This window comes from Crassostrea angulata, chromosome 2 (assembly GCF_025612915.1).
Source record: "Crassostrea angulata isolate pt1a10 chromosome 2, ASM2561291v2, whole genome shotgun sequence".
In the NCBI taxonomy this organism is placed as follows: domain Eukaryota; kingdom Metazoa; phylum Mollusca; class Bivalvia; order Ostreida; family Ostreidae; genus Magallana; species Magallana angulata.
Window position 1 is genome coordinate 78,916,196 of NC_069112.1, and position 26,735 is coordinate 78,942,930.

General features: G+C 32.7%; 2 protein-coding genes across 2 annotated transcripts in view; both read right to left on the reverse strand.

The window, feature by feature from the left end:
• LOC128170987 (uncharacterized) overlaps window positions 1-26,735 on the reverse strand; it is a 110,981-nt gene extending 84,246 nt beyond the window's left edge. The window contains exons 1-3 of the mRNA XM_052836748.1: window positions 26,503-26,735; window positions 24,811-24,887; window positions 22,585-22,815 (exon numbers count right to left, since the gene is read on the reverse strand). Coding sequence (XP_052692708.1) covers window positions 22,585-22,815; window positions 24,811-24,887; window positions 26,503-26,522 — 328 coding nt within the window. The 5' untranslated portion in view covers window positions 26,523-26,735. The remainder of the gene's footprint in view (window positions 1-22,584; window positions 22,816-24,810; window positions 24,888-26,502) is intronic.
• LOC128171003 (uncharacterized) lies at window positions 10,970-14,177 on the reverse strand. The gene is made up of 3 exons (XM_052836766.1): window positions 13,171-14,177; window positions 11,541-11,570; window positions 10,970-11,429 (listed from the first exon to the last, which is right to left on the reverse strand). Exons 1-3 carry the CDS (start codon window positions 13,298-13,300, stop codon window positions 11,125-11,127), a joined length of 465 nt encoding a protein of 154 aa, XP_052692726.1. The 5' UTR covers window positions 13,301-14,177; the 3' UTR covers window positions 10,970-11,124.

A 26,735-nucleotide genomic window follows, 5' to 3' on the forward strand; every position in this document is an offset into this window, starting at 1 on the left:
CAAATGAAAGCCCTTGATATTCTGCACAACTTTTACTCAACATGTCATAACAAAATACTTTTTGTTAAAAAGATGTCGAAATTTTTGCACTTTTGTTAATACTGTTTTTTGACCCCATACCTTTTCCTAAATAAAAAAACGTAATCTAAAAACAAAAACCGATGTGTACCACTACAATGTCTCTGCTATTCAAATTTGTTTGATTCCCATTTCCTGCTATCATAGTCTCGGAGCCTTTGTCTGGAAACCAAAGGCCCTAAAAAATTTTAAAAGGGGATTTACTCGTTAACGGAAAGGAATTCTAACGTTTATGAATTAATGAAGCACAGGGCGAAAAACCATCTTTGAGCAAGTCCTTAAAGGTGGCTTAAAGGTGACTTAAAGGAGCTTAAAGGCTATACAACCTTTAAGCCGCCTTTAAGTCACCTTTAAGCAAGTGCTTATAGGTCCTTAATGTCCAAACTTCTTTAAGCCACCTTTAAGCCATCTTTAAGCATCTTTAAGTGGCATTTACGCTCTCTTTACACTGCCTTTAAACTGTCTTTAAGTGGCCTTTAAGTCAATATTGATGAAGCTGAACAAAAAAAACATATATTAAATGCAAAAGCTCTTTTATAGAGATGGGAAGGGGTCATCCGAGTGATAATATAATTTCCAAGGAAGGGGGGGGGGGTGTGTTCCAGGCGGTTTTAATCGTCGCTCCATTAAACACAGATCGCTATCATCAGCACCGCTCCGATGGACACAGATTGCCGTTATAAAATTCTTTATAATTTTTGGGGGGTTTCACAATAATTGTAGGGATGTATCTTAATATGTGCATAAAACTAATTAAAGTATGTTTGTTTCCTATTATAAATTAATCGGTGAAAAAAAATCTCTCTCTCTCTCTCTCTCTCTGTCTCTCTCTTTCTCTCTCTCTCTCTCTCTCTCTCTCTCTCTCTCTCTCTCTCTCTCTCTCTCTCTCTCTCTCTCTCTCTCTCTCTCTCTCTCTCTCTCTCTCTCTCTCTGTTCCTCCGGTTATTAAACAAAATAAAGATAATGAACCAAAAATGCATGATTTAATTTGATAATCGGTTTAAGGTTTATATTCTTTTTTTTCAATTTTCATTATATCTAACTCTTGATCTGCTAGATACATGTTAAAGATGAAAAGACTCTCAACTGCCTTTGTTATATCGGGCAGGATATTACTGCTTTGTTTGTCTAGACATAGTTTTGTTCGTTTGTGTATATCTAATTAGAGTCTATTGTTTGTCCAACTTAAGAAAACCCCTGGAACTAACACAGAATATACAAGATATACACAACAGTTGTGTCGTGTGCCCAGGTGCATGTTTGTGTATATCTAATTAAAGTCTATTGTTTGTCCAACTTAAGAAAACCCCTGGAACTAACACAGAATATACAAGATATACACAACAGGTGTGTAGTGTGCCCAGGTGCTCGTCAGGGTTTCTAAAGGCGTTGAATCTTAGTATGTACGAGTATACGATAAGTCTAGTGAATAAAAATTAATTTACATTTGTAATTCATTTTCCTAGCTCTGGGTTTCAAAGATGTTACGTCTACAAATTAACGATACATGTATGTAAGAGTAAAATCTTGAGGCTAATTAATTAATGCACCGGTGATCATAAATAGGGGTTGATTATTTAAATATATGTATAAGGGTAAATATGTCAAATATACCCGGCCTGGCACATCATACAATTGTATATACAAGTCATTTGCAATTGCCACATGCAGTAAATACGTCACCGTTAATTGGTAATTTTGTTTGTTATAGAATTGATAGTTTAAAAATCATGTACATACAATTACATGTAAATATTTAAACATATTGGAACGGCGCCGCGATCATGAAAACCGGGAAATTACCGGAAATTGAGAAAATACCCTAATAGTATCAATGCATTTAATAAAAGAAATGATTTCATTTTCTTTCTTACATTTTTATAGCTATAAATTAGATGAACGTATATCTACTCGGTTTAAATTTATTAACTAAGAAAGCCTACTATAGTGAACCTAACGGTTTCCATTTAGGTATAATATATTTTTGTTCACTGAAGACCTAGTTCCGTATTTCATTCTAAATACACGCATGCATGTAATTTATAAATTAGATATAATTGATTGTTACAAACTGAATGGTTTGTCAAAATTTTTTCAAGTAAACACATTCAACATAGTGATTCAATATCCACTGATATATAGGATATAAAAACGCTCATATATATGTAAGTTGCCGTGGCGCAGAGGAAGTTTGGTGATGCTACTAAACTAAGGGTCCCGGGTTCAATTCTCGCCGTGGCCGGTTTTTTTTGTGTTTTTTTTTTCATTTTTCTTTCTAGAACAAACACCGTTTTAATACCTTTTCTTTCATAAAGTTAGTACATTTTGTTGGAAATTAAGCACAATATTGAAATAAAATTTTTTTAATGGCTTAAAGGTGGCTTAAAGGTAGCTTAAAGGTGGCTTAAAGGTGGCTTGAAGAAGTTTGGACATTAAGGACCTATAAGTTGTCCTTAAAGGTGGCTTAAAGGTGGCTTAAAGATAGTCTTTAAGCTGCCTTTAAGCCATCTTTACGCTTTGTTTAAGCCATCTTTAAGCAACACATATAGCTTAAAGGTAGTTTAAAGGTGGCTTAAAGATCGTCTTTAAGCTACCTTTAAGCATCTTTAAGCTATCTTTAAGGAGAACTTAAAGATGGTCATTCATCCTGTGAAGATAGTGTTTTGTAAAGTCCATTAGCCCGAAAAATTTGAGCAAAAACCGTTCAGAAATGAGCACGATATGAAGACTCAAAGTTCGCGTCTAGGAAGAAAACAGAAAAAAAGAAAAATAAGAATAATCTTATTCCCGCACAATAATGGAAAGGTATTCCGTTGGAAACGGAAGACATTAATAAACATGTTCCATTAATATCGATATAGAAAAATAAATAAACTTGTAATTTGAATGAAATCGTATGGCAATGCTTAAACCTTATTCATTATGTGGTTTACTAAAAAGTTTTATTGAGAAAAGTGCAAACTATTAAATTGCAAAACGGAAACAAAAAATTTAAATGATAATTTAAGTTCAATTGTCTGTTTCATATAGAGGTGATTGATTGTAATGTAGCTATTTTCTCTAATTCACAGTTTTTTGGCCATCAAATGCTCCTTATTTCAAAATATGATGTTATTTACTTTCAAAATAAATGCCCAGAAAGCAGACCTCATATTGCTTTATGAAGATTTCTATCTGTTTAAATACGAAAGCCGAGAAGGATCATTCGAGATTCGAGATTCGAAATACGAGATTCGAAATACGAGATTCGAGATTCGAAATTCGAGTTCAATATCTAAATTAACCAATCAAATCAAGGATCTGAAAATATGTATCCTAGCGACATCAAACTGCTCTAAATAAAAATCATACGTACATGCTCTTATATACAAATAAATGCTATGTCCACTTCTCCCTACCTAACTAAATAAGTATTTGTATTTACTTTTACACAGAATATCTAAGTAGACTAGTAATAATGCAGTGTGCTTCGCGGATCTAAGTGATTTTGTTTGCCCTGGTGCATTTCCACCTGATGCGTTTAAACCCTAAGGTATTTCACCACCATTAATAGTTTAAAACCCGGGTTTATTCACCCCTTTTGTGTAAAAATGTGGTTATGGTAGAGAACTTCATAAGCGTAGCTAATTTTTTCTGTAGGGGGTCCTAGGCCAATTTAAAAAAAAATAACTATGTAAATTTAATAAGCTCCAATTTTCCCGAGGAGGGGGTCCAGATCCCCTGACCCCCTCCTTTCTAGATCCCCGCATGAAGATTAGTACATGTATCTAAATAATCTAAATGTAAATAATCTGTCCTGTTTCACTAAATAAAATAAGCATTACTTATCGTTTTTATGTATCCATACAGTGATACAATAGTACTATGATTATTAACAAATCATTGAGATATTATCACATCATACGGAATTATTAATAAATACAATTTTTTTCCCTTTTCCTCAGTAAGCAACTTATTATGAGTCTTACTTTTGGAATTGTTTTCAATATAGAAGGATACCTATTCTCTACAATTAAAGGTAGGGATGATAGGGTGCCAATTTGTTCACATTGCCGATTTCTTGTGCAGAGAACAGTAAAACCTTTTATTTGATTGTGCATGAATATTTCAAAATTAATTGTTGTACATATATTTTGTTATAATTCATTCATTGATATATCAACACGAAAGAATAAAAGCATATGTTTCACAGCCAAGTTAAGTTTCTCTGTAGTTTCCTACCCCCCTACCCCCCACCGCACCAAAATTGATAATAATTACATATAAGTCATACAAATGTTTACTTTTTTTGTAACTAAATCTTTAAAGATGTAAATAAGCACTGCAAACAAAGATGTGTGTATTTAATATACTACTACATTACACTTAGCCAGATAAAATGTAATCAGGATGAAGCTACAAGGGGTGAGTGGTGCAAATTTACCAATTTGTCGCCATACACACAGAACACCAAATAAAAAAACTGTGATTGGTGTGTGGAATGCATTAAAGATGGCGGCAAATTATCTTAAATAATCAGTGCAAAAACTCACAAATAGGCTGTTATTTGTTACATATCCTGCAAAAACATTGATAAAAAATGTTATCGTCCCATAACGTAGCCGATTAAGTTAATGTGTACATATGGTCAACGTACATGTAATTCTAATATACAAGAAGGCGGACGTATCAGGCGGGGATCCAGAAAATTAAATTTCAAAAATGATCGGTTGAATTACATTAAATGCTTTGAAAATTGCTTTAAACTATCGCACGGGTCAAAATGCGTGATAGAAGCTATGTACAGTGTAATTGGAAACTTTCATTTTATATCAATATGTAGTATTACCTATTATAACAAATGAGAGTATAGCACAACTGCCACAAGCAATACATGTCCTTTACCGGCACCACCTCACTCCCCATAAAAAAATGAAACAATTGTCGTTTTATTTGCTAAAATGTGTGGGGTTCAAGATTTTTTTAAAGGACATACCCGATTAGAAATGAAAAAGAGTCGTACGTTTAAAACTAATTTTGTCAAAATTTGTAGATTCATTTGGTTATATTTTGGTCCATTTGGGTAAATATATGCACCAGCGCAGCTCTAATTTATATATAATCAGGCCATAAATTCAAAATATTTTCAAAAATTAATAGCTTTAAATCCAGTGGTTGAAAGAAAAGGAAAGAAAGTCGAACTCGATGCGTGCTAATACCTGTGTTGAATGAATGGTACAGTAGGATATGCGCAAAAAAGTCCCGTCTACTTTTTCCTACCCTATAATTATTGGAATATTAAATCCGATTATAAGAGTCAAACTAGAGCAGAGCTCGTGGCAAAGCCCCGAGTAGGTCTTCCGTTGTTGCTGCGAGTTGAAAATATATGTTATATGGTGTCAAACGATTATAATGACTAAACTTTCAGTTCTGCTTTTGTTATGAAAACGTGTTGTGATTGAAAGCCTGTATATAAAACGTGTTTTGAAACAAAGAAAGGAAGAAAATATTTTAGGAAAACTATTTGTCGAGCAGAGTTTATGTAATCGTTTCAAACATTCTTTAAAAAGTGAGATGTTTAATGGCGAGTTAAATTTTCAAGGGTAGAAAGCATTGTTATAAACAGTATGTACTCATGATTCATGTCAGGAATTGTATTTCTTTTTTAAACTGAACCCGCCTACAAAACACGTAAACCTTTCTCAAAGATAACTTCTATATAAGGAATAAGGAATCATTCTTTGAGTATTATGAGGTGATAATTTCGGTCGGGGTGTGATCAAATCCAATAAAGCCCGAAGGGCTTTATGATAGATTTGATCACATCCCGACCGAAATTATCATCTCATAATATTCAAAGAATGATTCCTTATTACTTATATTTATATAAATTTAAGCCATCGTACGATTATATATTTTGATATGAATAAGCAAACTCCGCTGGCGCCTCGATTTGGCGTCATTTGTATTATGGGTTATATAGTACAAAATCGATATGTAGTCTTATCACAGGCAAAGACACTGGAAAATGTAAATACATTAAAATATTTCTAAATTTTTGAAGACTATGTGCAAGTTTAGAATTGCGTGCTGACAAAATTTACAGACCCTAAAACGTACTACTACACCAAAAAAGCGTGCGGCCTACGTGCGAGAAACGTTTCGTGTAAACCTTTTAGAGTTTCATGTACCAAAAAAGCGTGCGGCCTACGTGCGAGAAACGTTTCGTGTAAACCTTTTAGAGTTTCATGTAAACCGTTTAGCGTTTCGGGCAAAGCGTGTAAATCGTTTCGAGCAAAGCGTGCGAGAACCGTGTGAAACGTTCATCAGATTTCATTCGGAACTCTCTGACAAGTTAATTGTTTCAAAATGGCGCCCGTGTTTTACATTACTTTAACAAAATTGAGCGAATTTTTAACAAACAAAAGAAAGGTATATATATTAAAAGACGACTAGTAACAGATAATTACATGTATATTTAACGTTTTCATGCGATGTTTCAGTACTGAAACAATATTTAAAGTCGCTATACATAAGAAATATTAAATACAGTTAGCGAAACATGATTTCTATTGGAACAAACCTAAATCAACTTTAACTTGCACGATCATGTTTTGATAAGCATGTATTTTTATTATTTATTTACATCGATAACTCTTACTGAGACCATTCGGCTGTGTACAAGCAGCACACATAATCTCGGACATCGGGTGAGACCTGCACCTGGCTAAACCTGTCAATCAAACTCTGTGTATTTGTTTTCATTGGATGGTCAGGCGTCTCTCTTTTGTCAAAAGCCAATGGAAAATTAATGACTTCAAGGTAATCAGAATACGTATTTGATGAAGCACACAATTTAAATGATAGAAAATTTATTAATTATTTGAACAAAATTAAATGTAAACATAGAAAGGTAATAAAAAAATTAATTATTATGGGAATCTATACGCATTGTATTCAATTCAAATAGATTATATTATGATTTTGTTATTTTATGTAGTAAAATCACCCTTCCAACTGTTACTCAATTACAAAACAATTGATGACCTGGGGCTATAAATGTTCTGAGCTGTGTGCGCTGAAGCGACACAAGATTCTCGGTCGCATGCGGCAATTGAATTAACACAGACTGGCCGAATAAACAAAGGGGTGGGAAAGTGAAACAAAATGTTACACATAAGAAACCACCAAAAATGATTTTCGACAGATCTTGCTATCTTTTCTCCAATTAAAAAAAAAATCCAGCGCGAGCACCTGTCAGCGGGGCGGGAGGGGGGGGGGGCAGCAATGAGTTCGCTTCCACAATGAAACTACAGTAGTGATTAATATGTGACCGATAGAATCTAATCTAAAGTTGTTTAAACTCATGTGAATATTTTTTAAAATAATCATCGAATGCCTCAATTCAGGGCATTCCTTTATCGTGCTAGCACCTACCGCAAACATGTAACATGGAACTTTGATTATAATTTGATTTGATTTTTAAACTACCTTATACGCTATCGTATAAATCAATGCTTAATCAACTGTACAAGTAAAATAAAATCTTTTCATCTTAAACCAATATAATAGTTGAAAACATAATAAAATATAGTTGTGTCCGTGCAAAATATGAAACATAAACGCGTCATAAGGTACATGTAGAAGAACACGAACCGACCGCGGATCACTTATCCACTCGCGCCGGATCTCCTCAGCCATGTGCGAGGGATGATCATCATTTAAATGTTTAATATTTGAGGGGTGGGGTGTTGATTTAAAACATTAATTGTACAGTTTTTAAAGGAGTTTACATAAACAAACCAACCATTAGTTTATGTCTAACGATTTTTCCGATTTGGAGTAATATCGTTCATTAATATTCATTTACACTCAAATATTTAATTAAATATATACAAGTAGGACAAACTTTTATAACATAAAATTAAAACAGTTCTTGTATATACGGCTATATTAACTCAAACACGTTCATATGCATGTAAGTGTAAGTCGCGTTGTGCGAATTTTGTGTATTAAATAACTGCTTACCGCTAGGTAATGCAGCCGTCGCTGATCTCCTCGGCCGTGGGCAAAGAATATATTTCGTAAAGGTACAACGCACAGAAACGCACAGCTTACAACCAAGGAAGATTTGAAAAGTTTGCAATATAATGACCTTACTCTATCAAATAGAAGTTATATATTTTAAACTTAAACCCCACAATTGATCTATGTCTATTATTGCTTTAGAGAATGACATTGCTTTTATTAATTAAATGAACTATTTCTTACTTGACATCCAATCGTTTAATCCACAAAAGATTTTGTGTAATCAAAACTAAAACAATTCTTGAGTTCGCGGCTAAATAAACTCATATATGAGAGACGCAACTCTCGTGTATTAGATAACCGCTGACCGCTAGGTAGTCCAGCCGCGAGCATGGTGACCGATTTTCTCGGCCGCGGGCGAGGGAGAGCTTACGTAATGGTACACACACACACACAGCTCTGATTCAAGGTAGATTTTAAATGCATGGAGTTAATAAATAAACTGTAATGCATAGAGTTTTTTAATTCCATATTTTGTGGTTAAAAAGAAAAGAAAAAGAATGTTTTGTTTTCCAATTGCCGTTTTTAATGATTGTGCACTATAAGAACTTAACAACAATGACTTAAACTCCTAAAAAAAAGCATGTACTCCAACAAAAAAAAGAATTCTTATAAATTAATGCCTCCTGTATAAACCAGCATACTTTCTGCGGCAACTTTATGCCAGTTGTACGCACAAAGACTTTCGTTAACTTGTCAAATGAAAACAGGTACATGTCAACATTTAAAGCTTTTTACACTCATACTACACAAATCACTTACAAAATAATATTGTTACGACCTTTATGACATCCCAACAAACAACTTTTCCAGCAACATCCATATCAAAATCCAAACCGTTTTTTAGTTATTAAGCAAAAACTTTTAGGGGCTATTGGCCCTTAATTTAAGGGGCCAGCCCTTTTTTATTGGTGTCAAATGAAAGCCCTTGATATTCTGCACAACTTTTATTCTGCATGTCTTAACAAAATATTTTTCGTTAAAAAGATATAAAGGAAAATATGTCTAAATTTTTGCACTTTTTGGAATCCTGTTTTTGACCCCCTACCTGTTCCTAAATAAGGAACGTAATCCAAAAACAAAAACCAATGTATACAACTTCAATGTCTTTGTTATTCAAATTCGTTGGATTCCCATTCCCTGCTATCATAGTCTCGGAGCCTTTGTCTGGAAACCAAAGGCCCTAAAAAATTTTAAAAGGGGAATAACTCGTTAACGGAAAGGGAATTCTAACTTTTATGAATTGATGAAGATAGTGTTTTGTAAAGTCCATTAGCCATGAAAATGTGAGCAAAATCCATTCAGAAATGAGCACGATATGAAGCCTCAAAGTTCGCGTCTAGGAAGAAAAAAAAAAAAGAAAAATAAGAATAATCTTAACCCGCACAATAATAGAAAGGTCTTCCGTTGGAAACGGAAGACCTTAATTAAAAATCAAGTACGGATATGTACCTGTTTTTCAAAAGTAAAACTACTCATAATTTATCTACAGTGTATCATTATGGAGCTGCACAGAAAGTTGTATATTAATTTGCCGAGCCAAATAAAAAAAACCTGGAAAACGAAGAAAAAACAAAGTGGGGACAGAATAACTGACAAATTAATTAGGACTATATAGCCCCCCCCCCCCCCTTGAAATGTATATACTGAAAACAGATTATTGGCGTACACATCCGCACATAATTTAAAGAAAATGTCATGGTTTTTTTTATCATTTTCGCTAGCTAATGTAAGACATCACACATACCACAAACCCCCTCACGGAAAAGGAAATGCTATGTGATGAGAGAGAGAGAGAGAGAGAGAGAGAGAGAGAGAGAGAGAGAGAGAGAGAGATCGATATAAATCACAGGTGCGCTAACACCGTTAAAATTAAAGCTTGCTAGTTGGTCTGCCCTACCCTAGCTACCTCCTCTCTTTTCTCGTTTTAGAGGCTTAATTATTGTCTATATATGCTTGTAACAAATCAAATCAATTTCAAGTTCTAAATCAAACTGAATTTGACACTTCAAAACTCTCTGTCTGTCTGTCTGTCTGTCTGTCTGTCTGTCTGTCTCTCTCTCTCTCTCTCTCTCTCTCTCTCTCTCTCTCTCTCTCTCTCTCTCTCATATCGACAATGGCATTGCCATACCCTACAATCCACTATTCTTATCTGGATTTTTGTCTTTGAGGTTGTAAATCATTATATCTTCTATGGTTTAAAACTTTATCATAACCTATATTTTGACATGTCGATTATTTCATTGAGTTTCGTTTATAGCTAAAACATTTAGATTAAACAGATCTTTCTTCGCGAGCCGATTTTTACACAGTTGGGGCGAATACACTTCGGGTTAAAATTGTTCGGGGGGAAATACATACGGGGCAAACAAAACCACTTAGATTCGCAAAGCCAACAGTTTTATTTCTAATTTAATTGTTTATACTGTGTGGGTTTAATTCATCAATGTTAATTTAACCATTTTATAACCACTATATAAGAGCTATTAAGACATTTATTTGTAGGAAAGAGCATGTACGAATGATCTTTATTTAGAACAGTTTGATGTTGCTAGGATACAGGTTTCAGATCCATGATTTGATTGGTTAATTTAGATATTGAATCTCGAATTTCGAATCTCGAATCTTGTATTTCGAATCTCGTATTTCGAATCTCGAATGATCCTTCTCGGCTTTGGTAGTTTAAACGACTAACCATTGAACACAATTATATCTTGATTTTAAAATACATACATTCTTTCGATTTTGATAAGCATAACTCCTTGAGTTCTATTCTGATTTTTTTTTTCGGTAAACAGTAAAGAGAATTGTATGTAATTCAAATAGTATTAGAGTAATCGAACACATGCACAAATACGTTTTTAGGAAGAGGATACACTGTAACCGGTCAACAGAGTTTAGAATGTTACTCATCAATTGTTGTCCTGAATAACATTTAATTACATAGCATGGACCAAACGTTGATTTTTGTTAACATGTTTAAATTGAGTTTAACTCCTCGTAAGGCGTTTCCTGTTCAGAGCGACTATGCATAACTGTGTAATCCATTTCTACGCCAATAACTTGTACTCCAGCGTCATCATCTTCACTGCTATCTTGTACATAAACATAATGTTGCGTCATGTGTTCTTCATCTAATTCAACATCATGATCGTCATACCTATCGTCATTTCCACGACGAGTTTTGAAGATGACAAGTACAGCAACTATCAGGCATGCAATCCCAAAAACTGTTAACAGAATACAGATACCAACAAGCACGTCTGTTGGTGTAGCTTTTTCTTCTCAAAAAAGACCAACGTCGTATCAGATTGGTAATACATATATCGCCCAAAGCCGTGCGTAAGTCAGTTCACACCCTCTTTAGAGTGTGGGTAATTAAAAGCGTAACTTACGATTTCCTTTATATTGAGCGCACAGTTCACCTAAAATATAGATTTATAGATTAAACAGTTTAATTGTATGAATAGAAAAGGTTTAATGTTCAAATCATAAAAGTACCGTATACTATTTGCATACTCATTGCAACTTTATGAAATAACGAAGTACACTATTTTGTAATAAATATCAAATAACGATTTGTTTTAGTTAAAATGTGTAACAACAAGAAGTTCATATAAACATAGCTGTGTAAATCATCAATTTCAATTATATGTCATTTTGACTGTTTTAAGTACTACACGTATTGTGTTGAAAAACAGCATAGCAATGTTAACGCTAATCTCTTTTATGAATATTAACATGCACATTTTAATAATATACAATGTTATGCAGTGATAAGGAACAGTATTCAAAATCTAAAATAAAAAAAGAAAAAAAAACTAGACCCTTGTTCCAAAAGCAACAAAAAGGTCTTCCGTTTTGATATACATGTATCAATTTAACTGTAAGACATTGCTTCTCTCACATAGTAAAAAAACTGGATATGATAATTATTGTGAATGATATATCCAGACGTTACTTACATGTAAAACAACGAGAATGAAAAAGAAATCAATTTTGAAGTACTTTCTGTGACGACCAGGAGTAACGCCGAACTAAACAAAAATGTTAACCATTTGTACAATCATAAGTCAATCTTTCCTAAAAGTTTTGGTTGTTCACGTCTCTGCCAAATCTAAGATCTCTTTGAAACAATATTTTTTGTCTCGGGACCGGAAACGGACAAACGGAAGTGATTAAAAAAAAAGCAGTGAATTTTGAGAAAATGAAAAAAACGCCTAGATATATTATCATTTTCTATCAGTCCTGAAAATTTCAAGAAAATCAATCCAGCCATCTCTGAGAAATCTTGTGGACAAAAAAAAAAAAAAAGAAAAAAAATAATAATAAGAAACATTACAATCACTATAAGGTCTTCCGTTGGAAACGGAAGACCTTAAAGAAAGAAATAGGATCAGGTGCGATGAAGGAAAATAGCATGCCCTGCTGACCAGTCACATCCACCATGTGCTCTTTGTCGCAATCCTTGAACCCTCTCAGAAATCCCTACGAATACGAATTAAAAGCAGAGCAGCACGGACCTCGAAATAGATCAGGTGCCTAGGAGGAATGAACATACTCTGCTGACTGGTCACACCCACCATATGAATATATTTTTATAACTGCAATGGCTTAGCATGCAAAATGAGGAACGCGTATAAACATTGCTTGCACACACAGTTGCAGTTATGAGATTATGTGTTTAAAGATGTATTTGTTAACTTTTACATTTTTGAAATTCCAGTCTTGCCTGCAAATCAGTTTATATTCAAAGATACTTCTTTGTTATGGTAATGGTTAGTTCAATTCAATGGAGGAGTCACTGTATTAGCTTCAAACGAGAACTTTAAGATTTGCTTTTGACATTTCATTTAAGCAGCTTTAACGTGTGTGACGCCATAATAGAACTCGTTAACTTTTTTTGTGATCTGGTGGCATCTTTCCATACATTTCAAACGTAAACTCGCATGTATAAAGTTAAACAGGTTGTAAAAAAATGAAATTATTCTCTTTGAATACCTTTAATAAGAAATAGAAATTTACCTTTAACAACCGCTCTAACATCAGCAGGGGTTGACGAGCAGTTAATTGTGTTACAACTCTTTAACCGAAACCAGTATTCTCTTCCCGGCGTCAGTGGCCCATGGTCAAATTGCACTTTTCTACCCTCCATCTGGTATGTTACGTTTGTCAATTCTCTCCAGGTGGAACCGTCTTTCAAATGCACAATGAAAAATTGATCGTTGCCCCCATTGAATCCAGAAATCCACGTAAGATTGACAAAATTATTTGTGAAAGAGTATCCTGTGAAGTTTATTGGTGTTTGAGGGCTGTCTGAAACACAGAGGAACGATATACTGCAATGATGTGTATTCGATTTACAATAACCGTCAAAAGTAGATACAGTGAGTGTTGTTTAGCAAATCACAGAAAGCAAGTTGTTTTAAGTTTCAGTAAATCATATTTCCAACAACAACAAAAATAGCAAATGAACGTTTGGTCATATATAACAGATTTTTACACGAGTTACCATATTTTATGATTGAAAAAAAAAACCCTCCGTTGTGAATCACATAACAGATTAACTGAGAAAACATGAAAAAAGAACCTTTTCATTTGATAAATAGATAATATGTGGAGGAGGTTTAAAAAATTGGAACAACTGTATCTTGTAGAAATCCTACTAAACCTATACTTGTTTGTATCGGTTAATTATACCTTGTTTATGGTGAAGTTCAGCCATATTCACTGTCTAAATTCAAGTCTCTGAGTAAGTTAGACGGGGGATGGGGGGGGGGCGGGATTTCCATCCACATGACATAATATTTTCAAATACGTGGTTTCTCCGATTTTTCCGTTTAATTTTAATATACCATTAATAGTAACGTAAAATTGTCTGGATAAATACACAAGAACAGGGAACATAAAATACATTAGTACATGACACTTTGAGCTATAGGAGTTATAAAAAAAATACTACATGTTCTACAGTTTGTTGAATCAGTGTTTGGCATGACGTACAGTGGGAAAGAACAATGGAAATGCAAATATATATATAATATATATATATATATATATATATATATATATATATATATATATATATATATATATATATATATATATATATATATGTTCTTTCCCACTGTAAGCCCATACGGAGGAGCTGCAATTATTTCTCTATAATCGCAATTGCTCTGTCAGTATACTATGACGTCATAAAGGTGTAACGTTATATATACTTTTCCATGACGTTATATATTTAAACCACTATACGATACATCATGTGTTTTTCTCCAACTCCATTAAAATTGACGTATTTACGTGTAATATTAAAACATGTTTTTGATAACATTTTAAAGGAATTACTGTTATAATATAGCATTGATTCTGTTAACAAATTTATGTGAATTAAAAATATACATTACAGTCTGAATGTTTACTTTTGAAGTAATAGCTAAATGTCAAGGTCTAGGCTAATACATGGTATTTGCGAATGGTAAAAGGCAAATATAAGTAATAAACAGCGATTATTTGGTGAACATGGCGTTATGAATAGCAACTGCTCTGCTGGCATATTTTCCATGATGCGCTAGCGGGCATCATTGAATATGCCAGCAGAGCAATTGCTATTCATTAACGTTGTTTATTTCTTAAATATATAACATATTTTTTGCTAAACTTTGATTCAAAAATGACTGTTAATGTAAATGTCAAATTCACATACAGTCTTATTAAAAACAATAGATAGAAACATCCTAAAGGTTATGTACAAACAAGGGAAATTAAATAAATATTCCACAGGGTCGCATGCTGACTGGCGTTTTTCATACTAATTGTTAGACCATAATAAATCACCTAATTGTCTACGGACTTTTCCGTTTTTACCCGATTACGACAAAGACCACACGGCTGATGTGAACGGTCAGCAGAGTATGCTAATTCCTCCTAGATACGTGACCCTACCCTTATCTTTTTAGTAGTTCGTGTTGCTATGCTTTGAAATTGTATTTCGTTTAATGTATTGTTTAGTTTAGTTGACAGTTTGTTATTGACATTTTTCAAAACAAGAGAAATGGAGAAATCAATAGTAACAAATACTTGCATTGTACATCGAGTAAAATTCCTTTCTGTATTGTTTTATTGGTATATATCCATTGTGCTACACATCGGACAAACTCCATATCTCTCTCCACAACTAGGGCCAATAATAGTCCATCCTTTTGGGGAGGATCGCTATAGCCACTAGTTGATTTAAGTTTCCACGTAATATCGCACCGAGGGTTGCAGTCAGCTGAAAAGTTGAACGGACCAATGATATCCCCTTCTCTTACCGCTATCTTGTTATCCTCGAATTATTGTGTTTAAAATATATGATACTGTACTTATATTTAAACGAAGCTAAAAAGTCAAACACTGAGTAAACAACATCATTAATACATAACTTACCTTTAACAACAAGTACAACACCTCCACCTGACCACACAGCTTCAGCAATTGATCCACCATTGTAATACCCAGCGTCATCCAGAGTTATGTCTCTTATCTCAAACATGATGTTAGTGGAAGTAAACGGTCTGGTGAGGTATGTGTACTTTGTCGACTGATTATTTACTCCATAACTTACTCCATTGCTTCTAACACTGAAAATGGTGCTGTTTTCTCTATAGGTGTAATAAACATTATATTGTCCAGCACGTGGAAAGAATGCAGCCGTCCATGAAATGTTCATCGTATTTCCAATTTGTGTTTGAATTTTAGAGACTAATGCAAAATAAAAGTGAATTAAAGACAAGGTAATATCATTTATGCATTTCATGCATTCTATTATGTGAACTAAAGTGTGGCAAGACACAAGACAAGAAAACTCTTTTATTTATCTAAAAAAAATTAAGATAGGTAAACAAATGGCATTCAATTTAAAATTGCATTTTAATTATATCTTCATTGGATAAATGGATATTATGTATTCAAAAATATATATTGATTAATACATAAACCCTCAGTAGTGAATAACTAAGTATTAAATCATATTTGGTATCAAAATGATAAACATGTTGAAAAAATCTAAGCTATCAGGTTTTTTTTTTCTTTCTTATTAAATAATTTTAAAGATCGCATTTTTTAAACGTTTAAACAACCTAGATATGAAGCACTTTGGAAATGTAACATTTCAAAGAAATGAGTAAAAGAGTGTTGCGTTTCATTGAAATGTTTTGATTGAAGGTGAACACATGGATATATAAATATAAAAGTAATTCATCATATATTTTTGTTATAGAGAAGTTGAGATGTTACATTTTTCAAATATGTTTGTCACAGAGATATAACTAATTATTATTTAAAATTTAGTGAGCCATTTGTTTACACACGCATTCATCAATGAAATTAATTTTACACTCAGCCGGATCCGTTGCTTAATTTCTGTAAACTGTATTTGTGTGATATCACGGGTTTGCTTTCAATGTGAGGGGTTTAACACATATGGCAATTAACTACATCATGATGATATTTGGGTTTGGTCAACCACGCGTTGAGCGGATGGCCATCTCGCCAGTCTGTTTCAGCACATTATTCAAACAATTTTTTCACAATATCTTTATAGAGGTAATTTTCTTGCCACCAGACTGAGTCTGTCTAATAAGTAATACTAAGCTTGTCATCAGTTAGACTATTCAGTTTATTTTAATTTGAAAATAACAATTTGTTATTCAATTATTAGGGTCTTCCGTTTCCAACGGAAGACCCTCTTGTTATTCTACGGTTTCTTTTTCTTTATTATTCTTTTTTTTCTTTTTCTGACTTTTTTGGAACGCTATTTCTCAAAAACTATCCAACCGATTCGCACAAAATTTTCAGGACGGATAAAGCATGATCGGCGCTACATATTATAAAATATTCAAATGATGACGTCACTTACGGTTTCAGATATTGACGATTTTGTAAATTTTTAAGGGTCATTTTGTCCACGCATCTCCTCCGAAACTAATCAAGATAGAAGCTTGAAATTTTCAGGGATTGTAAACGAATGTATGTAGATGTACCCCCATGCGTCCAATGATGAAAATTGCTAAAGGCCTCAAAGCTCGCCTGAACCTGAAAATTGGCACCAAATTTTTTCACAAAATTTTTGCACATTTTCTGTGATATCTTTTGATGTATAAATATATAGTTAAAACATATCATGCAAAAGTTGTTTCAAATTACACGGGCTTTCGTTTAATATCAAGAAAAAGGGGCTGGCCCCTCAAATTAGGGGCCAAAAGGGCTGTAAAGTCTTCTTACAATAACTCTTTACTGAATAATAATTTGTTATTAATTATAGTAGCAAAAATGTTCTTTGTTAGGCTGTTTATTTATACAGTACCATACTTAAGTCATATGTTACGTAATTAGGGGTTTCAAGGGGCCAGAAATTCAAAACTTTGATCATTAATATCTGGAAAAAGAGAAATATTTTTAAAAGCAATGTAGAACAAAAGTTGCTCAAAATAATGTTTTGTACAGTATGCTACCTTAAATGTTTTTGTTTATGACCCCATTTAGGAGTTGAAGGGTCGGCCCCTAAAACATATTTGTACATATATCTCAAGAACGGTTAACATTTCTTGAACACTTGTAGAACAAAATATGTTTGTATTTGCAAGACCTTTCATTTGATATCAAGAAAAAGGGGCAGGCCCCTCAAATTAGGGGACAAGAGGGCTCTAATGTCTTCTTACAATAACTCTTTACTGAACAATAATTTGTTATTAAATATAGAAGCAAAAATGTTGTTTGTACATCTGTTCATCTATACAGTACCATACCTAAGTCATAAAATATGTAATTAGGGGTTTCAAGGGGCCATAATTCAATATTTTGATCGTTAATATCTGAAAAAGGATAAATATTTTGAAAAGCAATGTAGAACAAAAGTGGTTAAAAATAATGTTTTTAACAACATGATACCAAACATGTTGTTGTTAGTTGCCCCGGTAAGTGGTTAAAGGGTCGGCCCCTAAAATACAGTTGTTTAGATATCTCAAAAACGGTTGACAATTCATGAACACTTCTAGAACAAAATATGTTTATATTAGCGAGACCTTTTATTTGATATCAAGAAAAAGGGGCTGTCCCTTCAAATTAAGGGCCTGAAGGGCTACTAAGTCTTTTTATAATAACTCTTTTCTGATCAATAATTTGATATAAATCATAAAGCAACAAAGGAGCTTTTATTAAGCTTAATTTAAACTGAAATCTGTTTTAAAATCGGACGATACCTTACAGAGATATTGGGATTTAAAAATTGAGTTTTCAAGAAATTTTGATTCCACGTTCTTGGTTAAGGAAATAGTGTTGTGTTCAAAGATAAATTAACTCGTACCTAAAATAATTCGGAAATTGTTAATTCGTACTTAAACACAATCGAATTTTTTTTGTTAAGTCGTTCTTGAAATCGGAAAGGTTTTTGTTAAGTCGTACTTAAAATAATTCGTATTTTGTTAAGTCGTACCAGGACTAATTCGATTTTTTTCATCTTTGTATTTTAGTTTTTCTTGCAATTGGTATAAGAGCTCTGCTTCTAACAGGAACTTACAGCTTTACTTCCAACATGAAAGGAAGACCCACTCGTTGCTTTGCAACGAGCTTTGCTCTAGTTCTATCTTAAATTATGATGTCAAAAGTCTAAATGTGTATTAGCATGCGAATTTCGATTGAATAATTGTTTGAAGATATGAATATTTTCATTTTAGGTATTCTTTTTTTTCAATATAATAAATGATGGAAAATACATCCATATATCTTTTTTATTTTGTACAAAAAACAACATACCACTCGTGTCTGTCTCAATATTTAACTCCTATACAATCAGGAGGTGCAAACAAAATTACGAGAAAGCTTAAAAAGACAGTACGGCGAATATTATTAAAAAACCGACTTGAAAAAAATTTCCGATCGGTTTGGTATTTGTGTACTACTTATGAATGTATTAACTTTCAAAAAAATACAAGTTTCCCCCTGAAATAAATCTAATTACTTCATTAAAATTATTAATTACGTATTACCTATCGCATAGTTACATCGCAACGTGTTATAGGGTTCAGCTTTCTATACTATTACGCATGTGTATTTACCGTAAACAAAACGCATGCAGGGCTCGCAATAATTCTCATGGACATGTTTGTTGATAAAAATATGATATTTTGTAATCATGTTGTTTCCATGTTTATCATAGGAGATTCTACATGTACAACCTAAATTGATTTTTGTAAATGAGGTCCCTTGAGGGTTTATTTGACATGTTTATGTCTGTTCATTTTAAAATGAATCGCATTTTGTATACATTTTAATAAATGATCGAGTAGGTGAGGATGTGTTCCGTTTAGAGAGTCTCTTTCACCTTGTATAACCGTATGATCGTAGTTGGACAAATATCTTGTACTTTTCAGCACGTGTCAATTACTGTCAATCAAAGTCCACGTAGTACAAATAAACGATATGAGGTTATTCTGGTTTGTACGACCCTTGAATTTCTGGAAGCTCATAATTACGTTAATTAAGCATGTGAAAGGGATTTTTATGTATTTCAACTATTACAATCAACGATATTTCTTATTTCCTAACAATACAATGGGACAATCTTAAGTTATTCACACATGTTTTCAGCTGTATTGTCTCTTTCAACTAATCTGTAAATTACTTGATTTTCTTGAACTTTTTCAGGAATATGTTTTCTCCAGTTTCATATTGGTCCCTAATACGTCCACTTTTAGTATCATCAGTGTGCATTCTTCCGTTTGTATGCGTTAATGTCATCCAAGACCTAGCAATTTTGGTTTCTACTACAAACACACAATTTTCTCGTCTTCAAACTAGAATGCGTGACCCATAAAATATTGAAATTATATTTCTTTCGTTTGTAAAGGTTGTTACGGAGGCTCATTGAGCCTAGTTAAAAAAATATTCTTTTGCGTTTAAACGCTATAGCTATTGCGTTGTATAAAAATGTGTTGTGTCAAACTGCAATATTTTCTGCATTTTGACGCAAAAGATTGTATTTAAACGCAAAAGGTTGTATTTAAACGCAAAAACTATTGCGTTTACACGCAAAAAGGATTGCCTTTAATCGACAAATTTTGCATTATAAAAATATACAATAAAAATAATGTCTTTGCTAATATTTCTTTTCATATTACATTTATCCATCCATGATGTTTGCTAGCCGGACATGGGTATCCAGGCTATGAGAAACAGTTGAATCAAAAAAAAAGGAAAACGCAAAAAGTAATATGCCAGGGGATCCTATTAATGGAGACAAGTCGATACGTGTGACAGTTGTTAATGACAATGTGCATAGACATTTCGTGTTGTTATTATTCCAATAAATCAAGAAATGGAGAAATGCAGATGGTTTTATGGACGGTTTGACAATTTAAGATTGAGACAGAGTTTAAACACGATAATGACTATGAAGACAAATCTTTAAAAAAAAAAAGTTTCATTGTTTTGTTATCGGTAAATGTTATTGAACTATAAGGTGCGTTAAATCGTAATCATTTGCATTAAAAGCAATAGATTGCCTTTAAACGCAATAATTTTTCCGTTTAAACACAATGAAATTTCAGTTTTCTACTGAATTGACTTATTGAGCTTCCGCATGTTGTTACACGGTTTAAATTTAATTTTAAACGAGGAACGGTAGGTTATGCATTTTTTATAGCAAATTGGTAAAGCTTTCGTTTCTAAAAATAAACCATTGACTATAATTTTCACTTAAAATTCATATAAGGGTTGTAACAAGTTCTGAAGAGGGAGCACAAAGCAAGCTAGAAAATCAGTAACAACAAGTTATTCACATGGTGCTTCATTCTTGGTGAACTATATATACTTTTTCTGGTTTATTGGTAGAAGGTGAACAAATATACTGTGAGTGTTCTTATCAATATTTTCTTCAGTCAAATTTCTAAAATTCGCCTAAATGGTAAAGCACATGCTTTTTTCTTTGACAAGATGATTTGTTTCATAAAACAACTTTTCAGATTACAAAAATAAATAAGGTAGGATAAAGCTTCCCAGGAAAAAAAACCTCGGATTTCTCAAATGAATTTGTAAACTTAACCTGAGGTAAAACAATATACTGTAGAATCACTTAAATTCGTCGGGGGCCAATTTTCGTGGATTGTGGGTTTTTCTCTTATTTGTGGGGATGCAATTTCGTGGATGCATCATATTTAGGTTCAATAAAAAAGAAAAATCTTTCTAAATTTGTTTTTGTAAATGTAAATTGTAAATGTACATTCGTGGGGGATGGATACCCACGAATACCATGAAAATTGAGCCACCACGAATTATAATGATTCCACAGTATATTGTTTTAATGAATCATCGACTGATACTTTTTATTTAACAAGAACCCTGTAGACCTACCACGGGCGTTTAAGATGAACATTTGCAGAAATTAGCCAATAAACAAATCTTAACACTTTACTTATTATCTTTGCAAGATTTTATCAGGTAATATTTGTTAATCAGACGTTTTGAATACAAAACCCAATTTCTTTTTATGATCAACAGATTTGAATCATGGAATTACTTTATGAGAGCTCTGCTCCTAACAAGCAACCTAATGTGTATATATTGGTTGTAAAAATGGTCTGTGTTTTTTTTAGTTAGTGTTATTTGGGTATTATTATACTTAAGCCCTGATGTCATGTAAATAAATCATAAAAAGATAGCAAGGCGTTTCTATTTCAAGAACGGTTTCAAAAGATGAATCTCAATTTTACCACTTGATGGAGCTACAAAATTTACTTTGGAAACATTCAAGTACTTATACGTTTTATGAAATTATTATTTAGGTATAAGAGAAATATTAAATAAACTTTGACGAAACTATTCTGCAACCCCAGCTATTTGTGCTATAATTTAGACTGAAATTAGCTGGAATTAACTTAACATCTCAATTATTATATAGCATTCATTTGAATTTAGATTTAATCCAAACTCATACTCCTTCTTTTATACAGTTTGACAATGTAGTTGAAATAAATGCCTATGATAGATTCATTCAAGTTCCATTTGTTTCAAAACTTATTTTAAAGCTATTTTGTAATTCTTTAAGTACTAGTATGTAGGTTTTTAATAACTGGAGCGTTTGATGAATAAGTTATGAAGACGCAGTTAAATCATCAAACCAAAATAGATGCAACATCGAAACCGATTTAAAAAGTAAAAATAACCCGCTTTTTAACTCAGGTGTAACCGGTCAGCAGAAGATGTTCAGTCTTCCTTGGCACCTGATAATACCTCCATTTTTTTGGAGGTCTGTGTTGCTCTGCTTAAAATTTGTATTCCGATTTTTGGATTTTTGAGACGGTTGACAGTTTGTTAACATCATTTAAAAAAAAAATTGAAATAGACAGACACTGTATTGATATTGTAATTGAACCATTTCAAAAACGTTTTACAAATTACCATTGTACGTCTCTATGTTGTTATCAGCGGATGCGGATGTCCTTACATTGATACTGATGGGATCATACAACAATACATCTCTCACAGTGTAGTGTGTACTATTCACACGGGCCCAGGTATCACTTGTTGTGTCTCTGGTAATTTGGACGTAATAGGCCGAATAGTCAAATCGTTGCCATGAAAATATCACATTTCCCAAGACAAACTTTGTCGATATTTGTAATATTTGACCTACAAATAAAAAAAACCGCCGTTGTCAAATTAAGAGATTGTGTCTTAAATCAAAATATACATTTTGTATGAATATACATCATAATATTAATTTCTCTCATATTTGTTGATTGAGACATAGTTTACCATTAAAACCCCTCTGATATTCATTTACTTACATGATAAAATATACCAAAGATTCCGAAACATCTGTTTCATATTTAGATATTTATTTTACTAGCAAATGACCTTAATGGTAATGTCATGTTGTAAATTTTGTATTTACTGTCACCCGGTAAATTCAACATTTACAGCATGACAACTTGTTTTGGGGTATTTGTTTTATTTGCTGCCACCCGGTAAATTCGAAATTAACAACATGACCACTTTTTTTGTTGGTAAATTGTGTATTTACTGCCACAGCTTCATTCAAAATTTACAACATGACAGTAACCTAACAACAAAACTATATGATAAACGTTACGATTTTAATTTTTCGTAGTTAACTTCTTTTACTTACATGTATGTAGAAATATACCATTATAACCTGGTTACGGATTTTATGTTTTTCAGCCTAATCATGATGCCAGAGCATGCTCTACATACGAACAATTTATCTATTTATTAGACGAGGTCTGCTAATTACAAAGAAATTGATCCATTTTTTTTGTCAATGATGAAATATCATGGTTAGGATAGATATCATATAATGGATCCGATGTATATGATATAATGGATGCAATGTATGGAAAAAATGAATAAGATAGACAGAATATAAGGATAAAGCATGGACAGTGGGGTACAAGGTAACTAAGCATGTACCATCAGTGGTTCTGCTAATGATTACAGTATTAACCCCATACTAAACAAACATTGATCAGACTCCCCTATTTCAAAATAGTTAAAGTGTGCAGTGTTACAAAAACATTTTGTGATTATAATGGACTTGGTTCAAGTGCAGACTCGATGATCTAGATATAGAGATAAGGCGCAGGCAAAAACATTGAATTAACATCCTGTCCAAAATAAATAAAAATAAGATCACGACCAGTAAACATAGCGGACAAATTCATCTTGCGTTGTTGACATACACAAAAATAACCGATAGTTTGACTATACATGATATTTTTGGATTGATGTATGCCATAAACAGCCACACTGTTTGAGTATAGGTGAAAAATGTAATTTTTATGTCATTTATATACACGTTCAGCCAAAAAAGTTGCGGGAGTGAATAACTCCCGCATTGCACAATTCCGGAGATCCTATGGAGTTGTAGCCCCCCCCCCCCTTAAACAAAATTGGGAGAGGGCTACATTATTGCAGTTATTCTACGTTTATGTCTTAGAATACACAAAACATTGCTTCATATATGCCTCTGGACAAAATTTTTGACTTTATTCCATAGAAATAAATATCATTGAAGGGACTGTAAAAAAAGCCATCCCCGTTAGATGTCATAAGTGCAATCATAAAAATCAGTGCAATTAAACTGTATATCTTTAATGATCTATTCATTAAATTCTGACTCGATTTAGGCTAAAAATTTTAAGAATTTAATTCAAAAGAATTTCTCGAAAGCCAAGCTTTATCAAATACCTAAAGTGCCGTGAACGTCAGCAACAATATTTGTTATCTTTTTACATATTTAGCTAATAAGCATGATAGATTGGGAATTTGGTTTTTCAAACACGCACTCTTCTTGAACCTTTTACTTTACTTTTCTAGGAATAGATAGATAGATAGATAGATAGATAGATAGATAGATAGATAGATAGATAGATAGATAGATAGATAGATAGATAGATAGATAGATAGATAGATAGATAGATAGATAGATAGATACTCAAGTGGTACATAAATATATACCAAAAACCTACATTAGATGTTATAGCACGTTGAGGTTTATATACTTAGGGTACACGGTTAACTCATAGTTTTGATAAACTTCAACCTGAATTCATAACTTCATTAATTACTAGTACTTTGTTTATAAAACCATGTATTTACACCCACCTTTAAGATGCCATGGAAATGCAATAATGAAGTAGAAAAAACAACCGAATACCATCACTTTCCCTTTAATATGTTGCCTAAAAAATAAAGAACACAAATGAAAAATTGAAACAAAATATTTCTGTATCGCATGTATATGGAATTTGCTAAAAAAAACACAAAAACATGTTTATATTCATGCAGATATATAGATATATAGATTTTTGATTATTCGGGCTTGTCTGTCGAAAATGAAAGTAGGTTTCTTTTTCATAAATTTCTCAATAATTACTCAGCAGTTAAAATTCAATGATAGCGTACGGACATCCTCTCACATGTGTTGAAATACCGAAGGTGTAAGCAGTTACTCTGGTAATGGTATTTTATTTGCAAAATTTACCTTTCCCCCAGCATTATAGACTCATCAACTTCATTTGATTTTTTCAAAGATTTTTTTTTAAATCAATACTTCAAATCAAGTAACAACTGATCTGCTTAGTTGATTTTCGGGAAAAAAAATATATTCCTTTGTAAAAACTCGACCCCATGGTGGCCCCACCCTACCCTCTAGGATCATAGTTTGATTAATTTAGAATATATACTATCTTAGTGTGCTAACAATCAAGTTACAGCTTTCTGACTAATTGATTTTTGAGAAGAGGATTTTGAAACATGTTTTCTTATATTTTCTTTTGTAAAAAAAAATGCCATTCTCTAGTCGCCCCAATCTACTCCCAAGAAACATGATTTAAACAAAATTAAATCGACACTACCTTCCACACAAATAACAAGTTTACTTGCCTACTTGTTTTTGCGATCATTTTTTACTATTTTTTTCTGTATATTTCTATGTATAAATTTATTACCATGGTGGTCCCAGCCTACTCAAATGGATCATAGTTGAACAAAATTGAATCGTCACTACCTAACGTTGCTTTCAATCAAGTTGCAGTTTTTCTGAATATTAGGTTTTTAGAAGAAGATTTTTTTTAAAGATAATGACATTTAAAAAAAAATGTTCTCCCTTTGAAAGAGTGTGACCCTTTATTTTAACAAATTTGAAATCTCTTTACTCAAGGATGCTTTGTGCCAAGTTTGGTTGAAATCGGCATTGCGGGTTTGGAGAAGAAGTTGAATACGTGAGTAGACAGACGGACAGACAAACAGACGGACGTCAGACAAAAATTATCATAAAAGTTCACTTGAGCTTTCAGCTCAGGTGAGCTAAACAAACAGAACCTAAAAGGTTTTTTTTCTCTTAATATCAGTTGAAACAGAACAATAATTTTATGATGTGTTGTTAAGTTGTAGTTGTTATGTAAGAAATAATCAATAATAATTACTATCAAAACACTACTTTTCACAGGACTATGCCCTTATTTTTCAACTGACTTGCTTACTTGCTAATATTATAAGCCTGGTGTAGTCAATTGAATCTGGTGTCCTCATTTTTTGTTTGTAAATATAAGAGTACTTTGTATTTGCCAATGTTTAAATTCAATTTCATAGGTTGAAAAAAATATTCAATTATAGAATTAAGGGAGCCATACAAATACGGAAAATAATCTTATGATATAAGATATCATCTGTAGCCCACCCCCACCTTCCCAAACCAAACGCAACCGAAGGTGTGTCACCTATAAAATGATTTTAGATTATATAGCACCATTCTATTACCACTAAGAGCTAAACTTACTTATAATTTATTCTTACCTTAAAATGAAAATTTCCATTTACACATAAATACTACCCAAGCTAGGATTTTAAAGTCCAGGCCGAAACGTTCAGATGTCATCTTACACCCAACAATAAAAATGATACCCGATTGGGTAGTTTGCTGTATAGTTTTGTCAAGCCGATATCAACACAACGCCCATTTTTCAACGAAAACATGTTTCAGAGATATTCTATGTTGTTCTAATCCATTTTGTTTGGTCTAAGGTATT

Bases quoted from the DNA above. Each gene is read 5' to 3' on its own strand.
- LOC128171003 (XM_052836766.1), bottom strand. From the start codon at position 13,300: ATGGAGGGTAGAAAAGTGCAATTTGACCATGGGCCACTGACGCCGGGA. The intron at 11,571-13,170 runs GTAAATTTCTAT...TCTATATTTTAG, and splicing joins TGTTAGAGCGGTTGTTAAAG to GTGAACTGTGCGCTCAATAT. The intron at 11,430-11,540 runs GTAAGTTACGCT...GTCTTTTTTGAG, and splicing joins CGCTCAATATAAAGGAAATC to AAGAAAAAGCTACACCAACA.